Here is a 16469-nt window from a genome sequence, read left to right as displayed (position 1 = left end):
TTAAGACATTATATTTAATAAATATTCACATTAGATATTTACAATCATAAAAGAAAAGATACTTATCTACATAATTCCCTGAAGCAAAAATCACAGCTACATTAAAATACCGAAGGTAGAGTAATCTTAGTTTACTTTTTTCTTATCGTAATTCTGAAACATAAGTATGTATTTATTAGTTTTATCTTTAAAAGATAAGTTAAGTAGTATCGTTAAAATATCTACTACATGAACACTTTCTGATAACTTTTAAAAGGGAATAGATACAAAACGAGTGAGTCATACAGTTTTAGAATCGAGTATTGACAGTTAGACCGGGCTGTATCGTCGCCCCCCTTAGTGAAATTATTCCGATTCGATTTTTTTGCACAAACTTACTCAAAAAGGGTCCTTATAACACATCCACAGGGTTCCGGGCGGTGACGTGGTCGAAAAATGGTTTAAACAATTAGTAGCTTTTTTTGAGTAAGTTTGTGCAAAAAAACCGAATCGGAATAATTTCACTAACGGGGGCGACGATACATCGTGGACTATAGCACTAATTGTTAATAATTAAAAAAACAGCTTTGTAATAAAATAATGACAAAAATCTCTTCAGGGCCTTGAAGAAGGGGTTTGAAAATTGATATGGTCACTTTTTGAATTTTATAATAATAATTTTTAATCGAGTTATTAAGCCTTGAAAATGGCCATTTTCGCATTTTTCAAATTTATAATCGCATATAACTCGACAACAGAATTTTGCTCAGAATGACCCAAATTATGTAAAAAAAATTGTTCAAAATAAAAAAATTATTATTGTGAATTTGTTTAAAAAAATTGTTTGAACAATTTTTTGACCACGGCACCGCCCGGCACCCTGTGGATATGTTATAAGGACCTCTTTTTGAGTAAGTTTTTGCAAAATATCGAATCGGAATAATTTCTCTAGCGGGGGTGACGATACCGCCCGGTCTAAGTATTGTTCATAACAATTTTAGCATTAATTGAAATATAAAAACTCTTTATTCTAAAAATAGATAGACAGGTAAATATCAAGATTTTTGGATTTTTTAATAAATGAGGTAACTTCCATACATGAATCTTGCTTTCTGCCTTTTCGACTTGAATCGTCAAGGATGGTATAAAGAAGAAATTTTAAAATAAGACCATTTGACCCTGTAAGCTTGTATAATTTTGAACCACACTTATGTTTTTTGTTTTTAATATACTGTCTAAAATTGATTCGTTCTTCATGTAATGTCACTGGAGAGTACTGGGCCCACTGGTATCCTCGCCAGTCGTTCTGTTCGGAATGAACTCTTCGGGATGGTGACCTCTTAGTATTTCCAGTATACCTGAACCCCGTTCGCATCATTTCGTCTTTTTTTCTCGTCCTCAGCTGAATACAATGTCCGAGACTTACGTCTCGCATCTCCGCTCTTTATTTGAGTACACTCTTGCCTTAAAGCCTTCTTCAGTTTATGCACTCGCCTTTCCAGGTTGTTTGCCTGTTTGTGATAAATGGGGCTGAATTCTGCTTGAATCTTGTTTTTTATAAGGATCTTTTTCCAGGAGTCGGCCTTGAATTGGGCTGCGTTGTCCCTGATTATAACTTTCAGACGTTCCCATCTCTTACAGACCTCATCTTGGAGGAAACCTATGACCTATCTTCTCTTTGCTGTTGTTCAGCGAAACTCAACCCATCTGCTAAAACAGTCAGAGTTAAACAATATATGTCGATTACAACTTCCTATGGATTTAGGAAATGATTCCAGGAAATCGAAGGAGACCGTCTCCCACAAGTTCGTTGGTAGTATCGGAGTGACAGGTATATTTAGCTGTCTCACTGAAGCTTTGCTCACATGTTAGGCAGGATCTCACGAAGTTCCTGACATTCTTTTTGGTGGTAGGGCAATAACAGATTTGTTTTATTGCTCTGGCTGTCTTTTCGCATCCCGGGTGTTTGGCTCCCTGGTTGTTACGGTAGGTCTGCAGGACGTATTTTCTTCTGTCCGGGTGTATAACGAGCCTCCGTTCTCATCCAGCTGTGCAGTACACCGTCTCATCAGATACTTCTAATTCGACTATGGGGCTATCCTCCTTCCTTGTCTGAGGTACCCTCTCGGAGATTTGCAACCATCTTTTTTAAGGGCATAGGCGCAAAATGTCGCCTGTCAGAATATTCAATGTGTTTTAAATGTATTAATTTGTTTTGAATTCTGAGAAAACTTTTAAATAAATATTTTTGAAAAATTTAAACACAGAAAGAGAGTTTACATTATTACTGAGAGACGAAAGTCCCTGAAAACTTCTATAATATTTATTTTAACACATACTGAAAGGGGTAAAAATAAGAGAGAGTGTGATTTTAATTGCAAATATTTCATTCAAAAGAAACTTTTTATTTATTCTAAGGGACTTTCGGCCCTTGGTAACGTAATCTTTTATTCTGCGTTTAAATTTATCAAAAATACTTATTACTTTTCTCAGGATTCGAAAAAAATCAATACATTTAAAACGCATTGAAAATTTTAACAGAAGACATTTTGCGCTTTTTTCCTTAAAACGCAGCATGCCATGTCGTACCAGGTGGCTTCTTCGGATACGGTCCTGCGGTGGTATGCTGATTGAACGACAATACTTTGATGTTAAATTTCCGGAGGAGGAGCGTCTACTTTCGGTAAACAGGGTAAACTTTTGCTTCTGTAATAAGTGGTGGAACTTGAGGAGTGTCCATACCCAGGGTCCATACCAGAACGAGGCACTTCTTCTTATTGACGTGGTACTTCTCAGCGAGCCAAAGGTTGAGGAAGCGTATGATACAATCCTTCATTTTCCTGCTGTGCTGACAGTTCTCTGGAAGAGTACTACATCCATTCCCTTCTTCGAGGCGTCGGCGTCGATCTGTTGAACAGCAGGCTGAAGTTTGGTCTTATGAGTTGTAGTATCTCCTGGAGACCGTCTTTATTACCTACTTGGAATGACTGATCAGCTTAGTTGTCCAACTTGAGTTTCTTTATCCTAATAAGTTCCGTCAGTGGAGTAAAAATTCTTGGCCTTGATCCTGCATACCAAAAAAAGTTGATTAATAACAAGCTGAAAATGTGTTAATAGTTTAACGGTGTCTAGTCGAACAAACTTTGATGTATGGAACACTGGAACAGGGGAAGTTTTAATTGTTGAACAGGTTAAAAATTTGGAACGTCAAACTACGAAAACGTCCCATGGATTTTGTCGGACAGAACTTTCAATTAATTTGTTGCCCTTTCATTAAACTCTCATGCAAAAATCAGGCTGGTATTTATCACCAACATAATTCCTGACATTTGACATGTTCTACGTGCCGGACTTATTAAAATGCCCAGTTGATGATAAACACAAGTCTGATTTTTGCATGAGAGTTTAATGAAAGGATAACAAATCAATTGGAAGTTCTGTGCGACAAAATAGATGGGACGCTTTCGTAGTCTGGCCTTCCAAATTTTTAATCTGTTCCACAATTAAAACTTCCCCTGTTCCAGTGTTCCATACATTAAAGTTTGTTCGACTAGACACCGTTAAACTATTAACAAATTTTTAGCTTGTTATTAATCAACTTTTTTGGTACGCGGGATCAAGGCCTATTCATATTCCGAGCCATCTTGGAGACTAAACACGGTCACGGTCATAGACTGTTCGTGAAGAAAAATCTACCAAAACCCGCTATTCAGGTCCAGTGCGGAGAAGATCTTAGCGCTTCTAATCTGCTTGATGCTGGTCTTTTGCCACTCAGGCCCTCTGGTGTTTTGCTATGGGTTTGCCAGTAAAGGAATTTTGTGATAGAACTTCCCACGTGCAGACATCTTCTGAGTATTTTAGCAGAATATAATATGTTTGCTTCAACCGCGAAGAGAGTCATGATTTATAATACATACTACCGAAGCTGACATAGTAATCTGAGGTAATAAAAGCCATACAATCATCAAAAGATGAAATATTCAGCCAACTGAAATATACAAGCTTATAAATGATAGCAATGTTTTAGAGGCTATAACTTCGTTTTTCAATACCATTTATACCAGCGGACAACTTCCTAATGGCTGATCTAATTCACTGTTTATAGCTCTACCTAAGAAGACAACAGCAAAAACCTGTGCTGATTATAGAACCATCAGTTTGTTAAACCATTTATTGAAAATTTTTCTGAAGGTAACACATGGTCGTATCTACGATAAATGCGAGGAATACCTGGATGACACACAGTTTGGTTTCCGTAACGGGTTTGGAACGAGAGAGGCATTGTTTGGAATGAACGTACTTGCTCAAAGATGTCGAGATATATCTGTAGACATATACTGTTGTTTTATTGACTTCCAAAAAGCATTTGATCGTGTTAAGCACTCTATATTGATCGAAGCTCTAAAAGACATAGGCTTGGACGGCAGAGATGTTCGAATAATTGCAAATTTATATTGGAATCAAAAAACATCAGTTTTAGTAGATGGTGTGGAATCACAGGCTCTTAATATTAAATGAGGAGTAGGGCAGGGATGCCTCTTGTCACCACTGCTTTTCAACGTTTACTCCGAAAGAATTTTCAGAAAAGCTCTTTCTGAAAAACAAGAAGGAATACTTGTGAACGGTGTAGTCATCAATAATTTGCGATATGCGGACGATACATTACTCCTAGCTTCTAATCAAGAAGATCTGCAAATACTACTTAATAGTGTCGTTGAGAGTTGTAGGGAGGCAGGTCTGGATCTGAACATACGGAAAACCAAAATACTCGTAATAAGTAAACAGCAGCATATAAAACCGTCTATATATGTAAATAATACCAAACTTGAGCAAGTTAATAAAATCGTTTACCTTGGACAGCAACTAAATTGTAACGCAGAGAGTCACGGCGAAATTAGATCTAGGATAGAGCAGGCTAGAGCCGCTTTTAGAAGGATGTCCAAGGTTTTATCTAACAGAGACCTAAAATTGGCATTGAGGATCCGCCTACTTCGCTGCTACGTGTTCTCGGTCTTACTTTATGGTGTCGAGTCCTGGACTGTGAATAAAATCGATCTAAATCGCCTTGAGGCTTTCGAAATGTGGTGCTATAGAAGAATTTTAAAAGTTTCCTGGGTGGAGAAGATTCGAAACTCCACAATACTAGAACGTCTCAGCAAGACTACTGAGATCATAAAAAGCATCAAGCAGAGAAAGTTGGAGTACTTCGGACATGTAATGAGAGGTCCCAAATATAGGTTGCTACAAAATATTATGCAAGGAAAAATAGCAGGCAAACGCGGTCCAGGATGAAGAAGAACCTCATGGTTGAAGAACTTGCGAGATTGGTATGGTGTTGATACAAGCATGCTATTTAGGGTGGCAGTGAATAATATTAGGATAGCTATGATGGTAACCAACATTCTGAAAGGACATGGTACATAAAGAAGAAGAAGCTGACATTTCTGATTGACATTAAAATATCTTATGTGTATAGAATACGCCTATACTTTTGTTTTGTTAATAATTCTCCCGCATTGTGACTTACGAATGTAAAAAACCATCGGCGATCGTAAGAAAGTCTTCGAACCCTTAAAGTACTCTATATGTGGACGGCTGTAGCTCAGCGGCATGGTACTGGCTTCATAAGCCAGAGCGCAGACGCTAACAAAAACAGAAGTAGATAAATTATTGATGTAGGAACGTAAAACCTTCGAGTGACCTATGATGGTCCTTGCAGAGACAGCGTGACAAACGAATGGAGGCGCAGACATAATAACGCGTAGAGTCTCTCCTCGGATATGAAAATCTAGTCAGATATAATATAAAGGCCAACTGGCCAATAGACTAAGATGGGCAGAGCAAGTGATACGCAGTAGCGGCAATCGTTGTAAGATATGTGATTATAAAAAAGCATTGTGTTATATTATCGTTTATAAATAAAAGCCGTCTGAACCACTTTTAAGATAGATTGATGACTTTCTGCACTCTGCACTTTGCTTACCTCTTTGGCAGTCAGTTCCAAATGTTTAGCTGTAATATCACCAGTAGCATCTACCAAAGTCCTCAAAAGACCATTTTCTGACTGTAGCAAAATATAAGGATGGTCATATTCCTCAACAGTTCCACGATTCATTACCAGAATTCGGTCTGAGTCCATTACCGTATGTAATCTGAAATTTTAAGAGACATGTATAGGGGATTACCACTTTATTAGTTTTAATAGACAATCCTGTAAGTGCATTATTATGATTTTACATTATGCGTCACATTTTTGATATTTGGACAATAAAAGCAAGAAGAGTTGGACAGTTTGCAAATAAATACGTTTATCATGACACGCTTTGCTTCTGAGTTTGGAAATTAATGAGACTTACCATCAACATTGAACTACAATAATTATTAACTCCATGAGCATTAATTTTAGATATGAGGAACTTATACTATTTAAAGACAATCAATTCTTTATTTTGATAAAGTCTTATTAAAAACTATTAAATTAGTACGAAGTTCTAGGCATCATAAATCAGTATGAAGGCATGAAGGCATCCATTGTAGCCATATTAAAATAAGGAAAGGCAAATGATCATCCTCAAAAGTACCAACCGAGTACACTGCTGAGCTGTGTCTATAATAAACTGTTAGGCAAGCCGCACACCAAAGAATCATGAAACGTAAAACATGAAACATGAAACGTAAAACACGTTTCATGAAAATAAAACACAGGTAAACAAATCTTGAAGTCCGCCTACCAATGAAACGAGTGTGATTCATGCTCATAAAACATTTTTATTTTCAGAGAGTTTCATAAATGGCCTTACGTCTCTTTGTTTAGCAGTGTTTTATTTCCATGAAACGTGATTTACGTTTTATGTTTCTTTGATGTTCGGCCTGCCTTAGAATACTTAATCTACCACAGAATTAGTAGAAAGATGTCTTAATTGATACCCATTGAGCAAGCAGGGTTCAGGCCTAATCGTAATTGTACAAATCAGATCCAATCTCTCACAACACTTATTGAAGCGGGTTTTCAAATAAAGCTAAAAATATCCGTTGATTTCATTGACCTATCAGCTGCATCAAATACCGCCTGAAGACAAGGACTAATCTGTAAATTACTCCGTGTCATTCCGTGTAAAAAAAACTAAACTCATTAATAACATGCTCACCAACAGACCCTTTCAAGGCATAATGAACAATTTGGAAAATTGTCTAAATGAAGCTCAAACATGAACTGTCGCAAAGATCTGTTTTTGCACTCTTAAGGTAGAATTCCGCACCAAACGACCGAGACAGGAGACCGCGACAGGCGACAGATAGGTCGCGATAGACGATAGTTGGTCGCTGGTCTCGGTCGCGGGCTGCAGAACTACACTGATATAATTGCATTGAGAGCAGTCGTGGGGAGACCTCGCCTATCTGTCGCCTGTCGCGGTCTCCTGTCTCGGTCGCTTGGTACGGAATTCTACCTTTACTGTTTAATTTATATATCGCGGACCTGCCTAGGACCACTTCTCAAGAATTTGGCTAAGCTGACGACTGGGCCGTTGCAGCAAGAGATAATAACATGGATATTACAGAAACAATACTAACGGATGCCCTTGCCATTATGGGAGAATACTTCCGCAAATGGGGGCTACGACCTCATCAACGAAAACCGAAGTGTGGTATTTCCATCTAAACAATCCCCAAATCAACAAATAACTCTGTGTTCACTATATAAACACACTGCTGCCTCATAACGCCACACCAAAATACCTTGGAGTTTTAGTTTGAAGGAACACCTACAAAGAACGCAGCAAAACTAAAAGTGCGAAATAATACAATCCAAACGCTATGTGGTACCACATGATGTCCTCAACCTCCGTACTTCATCCGCTCCTGGACTTAGATAATAATCGGCAGCTGAATATGCTTCCTCGGTATGGCTCATATTAAAATCCAATTAAACCAGACAATACGAATGATCTTAGATGAAATTAGATAAGCACCGAACTACTGGCTTCCCACCATTCTGAGTCACGTCCCACCGCTGAAACTACGAAGAAGTCATTCTCTTCTCAGAGAATATAGAAAAATCGAGGCTAACCATCAACTACCCATCAACTAGGTGGGGCATAGTCCTCACTCCTGAGTACGACTGTGCAACGACAGACTGTCCGCAACATTGTTGAAGAATGCCCCCGAAGGCGCTTCCCTGGAGTTTTTGATGAGTTTCTGAATGCGACCGGAAATGCCCTAGATTATATTTATACAATAGATGTAGGTTTGTAATATTTTATTTAACGCATTTTATTATTTTTAATTTGTATGCCATCCGGTTAATAAAAAAAATAATTAAACAATTATATCTATATACCTATGAGCTATTGTTATCACCGTACAATCAGCGAACTTCTCTTTGATGGTGGTCTGAATGAATGAATCCGTATGAGGATCAACGCTTGCAGTAGCTTCATCTAACACCAGAATTTTATTATTCTTTATTAAGGCTCTCGCTAAGCATACTAACTGCCTTTGACCAACGCTAAAATTGGTTCCATTTTCTGAAACCATCGTGTTTAAGCCAGACGGAAACTCCTCAAGAACTTCTTTTAATTCTACTTGATCCAGAGCATCCCACAGAATCTCATCACTGTAGTGGTTAAGGGGATCTAGGTTTTGCCGCATTGTACCTAAAAGCTAGCTGTTAGTGATATCAAATTATTTAGTAAACAAGAAAATATTATAGAATAGAATTAAGTCTAAGGAGATTAGATAAAAATAGAAACTCTAAAATGCATAATTATTCATAAACATGCAGCACATCGTCTCCAAACTATCCGTTATATATTAAAAAAAATAGAGCAACAATAGCTGATAAGAGAATCTAGGATTCCCACATAGCCTACCAGCATACACAATACATAAAACGTTGAAACGACTAGGCCTGGATCCCGCGTACCAAAATAAAGTTGATTAACCCTTACTCGGCAACACATTTTACTTACGTAACCGGGCAACTCGGGTCTGTTGGGCCCACCACTGTTCTTTAATGTACTATTCATATTTACCCATATATTATGTCTAATATTCATTTTTGATTTTTTATTAAAGTTAAATTTAAATTATCTAGATTAAAAAAAGGTGCTACTATAGTACCTATGCGGTCTACCTCGAGGGTGCGATCTACCTGAAGAATTTGCACAAAATAATGAAATGCAAAAAAAATTTTGTAGAAAAAATATTTATTTACAAGTAATAAAGATTTGGAGCCAAAGAAAACTTAATTAATAAATAAATAACATCTTTTGTAAATCTAATAGGCCATTTTATTTGAAAAGAGGGATTGGTATTTACGCATACCCTGGAAAAAGATTACGGTGTTGTTGCCTTTCATTATTGTGTGAAAACCCTTCTGAGAAAAGATTATGGTAATTAGCAGCTCATGTATAAAGTACTGACAAAAACAATTTTTACAAAATGAATAAAAGGCATGTCAGAAAAATATTATTATTTGACTTTTACAAATTAATACTTTGTCATATAAATTTACTATTTTATTTAGGATTAAGCCACAAGATTAGCTTATTCCCAACTAGAATAGCAAATTGATTATGACATATTAAATTATTATTAAATACTAGTTGACCCAGCGAACGTTGTACCACCTTAGAAATATATAAAATTTACTAAAGTTCACATGCTTTTTAGTTCCAAAAAATTGCGCTTTGTTTATCGTCATGGTAAAAGCCAAGGACACGGCACATTGTAGATATCTGAAATCAAATGGCAAATCTGTTGAAATCATCGGAATACGCGGGACAAAGACATCCTCTCCTTTGTATTTCTCCTTGGTGATTGTGGCCCAGCAAATTAATAATAAATTTACTTGAGAGTTACATTGAGAAAGTAAACTACCAATTAATCGCCACTACTACTTTCGATACATAAACAACTATATTTCTGTTTACTGAGTAAGAAGTGACACCGTTAGACGCCTCTTGGGATGACCGGTCTTTCAACTGATAATTATTACTGGTCAGTTATCTAACTCGGTTAGAAATTATTGAGTTACTAATCTGGCTATTAACAAATAAGAGTAGGTCATAAAAGGGCAAAAATTCAGTGGTGTATGTATTTTTTAATTATTCTTGTTCCTTTGACACAATAAACCTGGATTGGTTTCTGCCTGTATAAATATGTCCTTGTCCATTGTCGTACATTCATAGTTTTCAAGTCGTCTTCAACGTCAAACAACCATATGGTTCTAGGCCTTCATTTATTTTGTTTTCATGTCGACATCTATTGTAATATTTTCGTTACTGTTTCTGTATCTTCTTGTCTCTAGACATATACCAGCCATAACAGTCTTTCACTTCTCACAAATTTTACAATATCATACCCTCCATTGAATTCATGAATTTCGCCGATTCTCGATACTCGCGGAGTTGGCATCTAGGTTCATGACTTTAATTAAGATCATCATACGATCAAATGCATAGTTTGCGAGTCTGTAAGGAACATACATACATACATACATACATACATACAAACATTCATTTTTATTTATATAGAAGAGGTAATATTTAGATGGCTCTTAAAAAATAACTGTTGGTGATAAAAAAGTGAAAATTTAGGATTGTATGTATCTTTTGATACTATATAATATAAAATTAACAAAAAACAGTTTGTCTAAAAAAATAAAAAATAATTATGGGGGGCAAGCCTCCTTTTTACTTACATTGGTCGTACCAACTCAGAAACCATCCCGGGTTCATGTACAACAACTTTGATTAAGGTCATCATACGATCAAATGCATAGTTTGCGAGTCTATAAGGAACATACATACATACATACATACATACATACATACATACATACAAACATTCATTTTTATTTATATAGATTATTTAAAAAAAAACAATAAAAATAAAAAGGAACCAGAGATAGTCATTTATTTTTCTTTATTGCAATGCTTACAAACTTTTTTAATTGTACAGTGATCGTTACATACATTTCTACTGCATATTTCACAAGTTTGTTTTTGTTTCCTGTCCTTTTTGTTGGGCACATGTGACACCTTTTCCTTGTTAAAACTGGAGGTTTTTCTAGTTTTGCTTTTTATTGTGCGGTTCAACTTCCTGTAAGCATTTTTCAATACACTGTTTTGTTTCCCGTTGTAGTCCCCTTGATTTTCTTCTCAAAATTTGAGGCAACACGAGTTGTTCTGCTGCCGTTGTAAGAAACAATCTTCGCTTTTCATTTTTGTTTTCGTTTCATTTTGGATGTAAATTTTTCCAAGTAGTAAATGAGCCTACCCCAGCCACGTCTAAAATATTCATAAAAAATGCAAAAGGCCAACGGTTGGTTCGTCTTTTGCACATATATTTATGAACCATTTGGTCCACCGTATCGACACCACATTTTGTACAATTGTAATAGAGTATCATATTTGGTTTTTGTCAACATCATCTGCACAGTAAGCATTGTGATGCATGGTAGACAGGACTAGGACACTTCTTTGTTTTTTCGGAACGTAAGAAACAAGAGATGCTTTTGAAGTGAATCTGAAGATTGAAGATTTCTCTAATCGGTTCTTGTTTGTTAGAAATTCCCGAGGAACAAATCTCTTATTTTTTTTCACTGTGCCCACAATTGTTAGTGAATTTGCCAGTAATTCATGTACAAGAGCAAGATCAGTGAAATAATTATCGCAAGTCATATTCATCTTGGAATTATAATAAGGCTCAACGAGTTGCTTTACAACTTGAGATGCAAGACCTTTGACTACTGTATTTCCGTTTTTTCCTGTATATGGTATTCCACCTAAAGGTAATATGTTTCCGAGTCACAGGTCCACCATATTTTCATGCCTTACTTATCTGGCTTGGAAGGAATATACTGCTTGAAAGGACACCTACCCCGATACGGAATAAGTTGCTCATCTACTGTTATGTTTGTTTCTGGTAAATAGTATTTCTCAAAGTTTTGGTTGACTTGATTCCACACATCGCGTATTGCTGCTAATTTGTGGTTTCTTCTTCGTTCAGACCTCGTGTCCATATCGTCAAATCGAACAAATATTAGCAAATTTTTGAATCGTTTTAACGCCATGGTAGCTTTAAATATAGTAGGGCCATAAAACTTACTCCAAAGTATATCTACATTATGATTGATGACATTCAGGTGCCCTGCAGTTAGTAGGAGTCCAATAAATCCATATATCTCTGTAGAGTCGCAATATGTCCAGTTCTCTATCCCCAGGACTTTTTCGGCTTCTTTATTTGTACACTCCACTATTTCGTTCACAATTTTTTCGTCCACAAACAAAAGGAATCAACAGGATCATCCACACTTTGATCAGGGGCTAACATTGCTTTGTGCACTTTGCTTTTTATTATGTCGCAGGATCGCATACGTCCTATCGGTTGTGGTTGACTCTTCCAGTTAGTTCAATCCTTAGTTTCAAAAATTACACACTCTGAAATCTGGGAACTGGTAGCTACACATTCTTCTTCATTATCACTACTCAATACTACTTGCTGATCATCCTCTTCACTTGCTTCCGAAAGATGATCTTCAATTTCAGAGTCACTTTCAATGCCAACTACTTCAGGAGATTCTTTATCATCGGAATCCCATAAATTATTAGCAATATCTTGCAGTTCTGCCGCTGATAATGGTTTTCGGGACATTTTATTAGCACTATCTACTTTCACTGTAATTCAATATAATTTTACTGGCTTAGTAGTTTTCGACCCTAACATCGGTATCAAACGACTGATAGCAGATGCATTATTTATTTCAAAATATGTATAGGTACCAACCTAAAAATACTATTACATTCCAACAATCATTATCAGTTTTTACAATTCATTTAGAATATATATAATACCTATTGTAAGCATCTCTTTGATGTTCACATTAAAGAGATGTTTAAAGTGTTTGTTGCACGTTTAGACTTTATTATTGGATTTCCGGAATCATACAAATCTTTTACATAATCCACAAAAACATTACCTTATTGCCAGATTAACTTCTGTAACAATGATTTAGACTTTAGGTATAAATACAAGTAGTACCCGACAGGCCAGTACTGCCTCTTTACGTGACAAAATTTTTTCGACACAATAATTTTAAAAATGATATTGAATATTTTGAATAGCTCATGACTATATTGAAGGAAACACACTTCTAAACAAATTCAGTGATGCATACAATTCAATAAAAAATTTTTTATCAGTTTATGATAAAAGAATTGGCGTCTCGGGCACCTTGCCCGGATAAGGGTTAATAGCAAGCTAAAAATTTGTTAATAGCTTAACGGTGTCTAGTCGGACAAATGTTGATGTACGGGAACACTGGAACGGGAGAAGTTTTAATTGTGTAACAGTTTAAAAATTTGGAACGTCAGATTACGAAAACGTCACATGTATTTTGTCAGACAGAAAATCCAATTGATTTATGACCCTTTCATTAAACTCTCATGCAAAAATCCAGCATGAATCCTGTCATTTGACATTTTGTTCGTATTCCACTCGTTAAAATGCCCAGTTGGTGATAAACACCAGTCTGATTTTTGCATGACAGTTTAATGAAATGGTAACAAATCAATTGGAAGTTCTGTTTGAGAAAATACATGGAACGATTTCGTAGTCTGACGTTACAAATTTTTAATCTGTTCCACAATTAAAACTTCCCCTGTTCCAGTGTTCCCATACAAAAAGTTTGTCCGACTAGACACCGTTAAGCTATTAACAAATTTTCAGCTTGCTATTAATCAACTTTTTTTGGTACGCAGGATCCAGGTCTAGACCCGAATACTAACCAGCACCGAATGAGAACAAATGCCTAGTTCAAACAGATGTATGGAGCTAGCGACGTAGCTGAAAAGAATTAATCCCAAAGCCATGTCCATAGACTACCTAATAACTACCTTACCAAGTTAATCTGGGATTTAGTCTCCTTAGGCACTTAGGACGTCCACGAATACGATGGAGAGATAACATAAGATCAAAATCAAGAAAACGGGGCTACCCACTGACTCAACTATCATGGACACTGTTTGAGATGGAAGCGAATTGTGCAGTCAGCCATGATCCGCCCCGTGTGGAGCAGATCATGGATCATCACTATGAGAAGAAGAAGAAGTGTTTCGCTTTACTGCATACTTAAATTTTCCTTAAAAATATAAAAGTTGGTACCTGAAAATAAAACTGGCTCTTGCGGAATTATAGAAATCCTCGACCTTATTATATCCACAGGTATTCGTGTAATATCCAGTCCATCTATAAGTATCGATCCATCCAAAGGATATAACTGGAACAAAGCCCCAATGGTTGAAGATTTCCCTGCCCCTGTTCTTCCTACTATCCCCACTTTTTCTCCTGACTTCACCAAGAAATTTAAATCTATAAGGACCCAGGGTTCTGTATCATCGTACTTGAGAAAAACATTTTTAAATTCAATTTCGCCATGTTCAGGCCAGTTGGCTGGTAATTTTGGTGGTTTTGTTCTAACAGGTTCTGTTTCTAGTTTTGTGCAATCCAATATTCTTTCAACTGATGTCATGTTGTTTTCTAGTTCAGTAAATTGTCGCATCCCCCATTGTAGAGAACCCATGAGGCTTAGATATTGAGTGATTACCAAGCCCATATCTCCACCATAAAAACCTGCAAAGAATATATGTAGAGGGTATGTAAATAAACTACTCTTTTTAATTAAAAATCGCACAATTATGTTTTTTATTTGAAAGAAGACTTATTCAGTCTCTATATTAAAAATTTATAAAATACCAGCGTGTTATTGGTAGTTCAAGGTACTTGCTTATTGATCTAAAAGCGCAAGTGTCAGTGAACCGCCAAAAATTCACATCAAAAAGAAGAATGACAAGGTTAATGATAGAAAATAAAAAAAATACGAACAAGCATTCAACAAAGAGATGGGCAAAACCAAAAAAGAAGAAAAGAATCCAGAACAAATGAGAGGAATAATTAAGGGAGGTGTGGTAAAATAAGCCAAAAACAGTAGTGAAGAAAGGACATCGCACACATCTTATGGAAAATATAATGTCACTCAAATTCAATAAAATTTATACGATTAGATTCGTTTTAATATAACGATCAATTCTTATCATTGCGCCAACTCTTAATTATGATTAATTACGGCGCAAATTGCAATTAAAGTTTATCGAAATCACATTTTTGGAGTCCATAAAATGTTAGTTTACAATCATTATTGCTCTGAGTGCTATTCATAACAGCTTAAATCCCGCTGGGCCTAAGCGGATTAGTGAAACTAATCCGCTGATTTATGGAGTACCGAAAATCTGGGTATTTTAAAATATTTTTTCTCTCTCTAACTTATGTACCTACCCATTTGAGTTCAGATTTATTTATATCAATTTCTGCTCTTATTTTTGAAAATAGAGAGTTGGCGCAATGATAAGATTTGATCGTTAATTTAAAACGAATCTATTGGTATAAATTTTATTGAATTTGAGTGACATTATATTTTCCATAAGATGTGTGCGATGTCCTTTAAAAAATGAATAAAACATGGTCCGATGACGAATGTACAAAAGAATTAAAGGAGTGAAGTAAATTAAGACTAAGAATGCTGAAACTAGGATCAAAAGATGCTGAAAAGATAAATAAATAAAAAAATGAAGAGAAAAGAATAGAAGATATAATGAAAAACTCTTGAAAAAATTGAGGATAATTACAAAAATAGATATACAAGGTGTTAGTATATAAGTATGACAAACATTAAGGAGCAATTCTACATGAAAAAATAATGACAGTTTTCTCGATAAACGCATGTCCGCAAATGCTTCGTTTGCGAGATATGGGGTCTTGAAATTTTTATTTCAAACTGCCAATTTATGTATTGCTCTAAGACCGGTTGAGCTATAAAAATGAAATTTGGCGGGTTTTAACAGGTAATTATTGCGCATTTTTTTGCATACAATTAAGAATTTTGTATTCATCATTGGCGCCCATAGGAGTAATGATCTGATTTTTTAAAGAAAAAAAATAGTACGCCACTGAGATATTTCAAATTCAAAATCATTTTTAAATTCCATGTTTAATTTTCCATAAAAACCTCTTTTTCTTATTTTTATGGGGCACCGTTTTTATGCAAAAAAATAAAACATCTTGGCGCGTATTATTCATTTCTTAATTAATATCAAGAACTATCCAAAATAATAATACTAAACTAAAACGATAACAGAAAATATTACTAGTAATATTTTAACTAGGTGCAAATCTACAATAAATGTTCAAAATTACCTCCTTCAGAGGTGACAGAAGAATTTTATATTCATCATTTGCGCGCGTACGGGTAATGGTCTGAATTTTTTAAGAAAAAAATAGTACGCCACCGAGATATGTCAAACTAAAAATCATTTTTGAATTCCTCGTATAATTTGTGACAAAAAATATATCTTGCCTTTTTTCATATGAGGCTCCGTTTTTATACAAAAAAAAAACAAAACATCTTTATTAACGCTTACAAAGTATTCGAG

At 35.6% G+C, this 16469-nt stretch overlaps 1 protein-coding gene across 2 annotated transcripts in view; it reads right to left on the bottom strand.

The window, feature by feature from the left end:
• Window positions 1–16469, bottom strand: part of LOC114325184 (ATP-binding cassette sub-family C member 4-like) — a 90270-nt gene continuing 73801 nt past the window's right edge. The window contains exons 10-13 of one of the 2 annotated variants that reach the window (XM_028273179.2): window positions 14146–14613; window positions 8318–8633; window positions 5963–6131; window positions 1–153 (exon numbers count right to left, since the gene is read on the bottom strand). In XM_028273179.2, the coding sequence (XP_028128980.2) occupies window positions 127–153; window positions 5963–6131; window positions 8318–8633; window positions 14146–14613 (980 nt within the window). In that variant the 3' untranslated portion in view covers window positions 1–126. The remainder of the gene's footprint in view (window positions 154–5962; window positions 6132–8317; window positions 8634–14145; window positions 14614–16469) is intronic. The other variant, XM_028273180.2, reaches the window with a different exon arrangement.

The sequence above is a fragment of the Diabrotica virgifera genome, chromosome 9, assembly GCF_917563875.1.
Source record: "Diabrotica virgifera virgifera chromosome 9, PGI_DIABVI_V3a".
NCBI classification, from domain to species: Eukaryota; Metazoa; Arthropoda; class Insecta; order Coleoptera; family Chrysomelidae; genus Diabrotica; species Diabrotica virgifera.
Note: the sequence above shows the minus strand (reverse complement) of the source record. Positions and strands in the feature narration are given on the sequence as shown.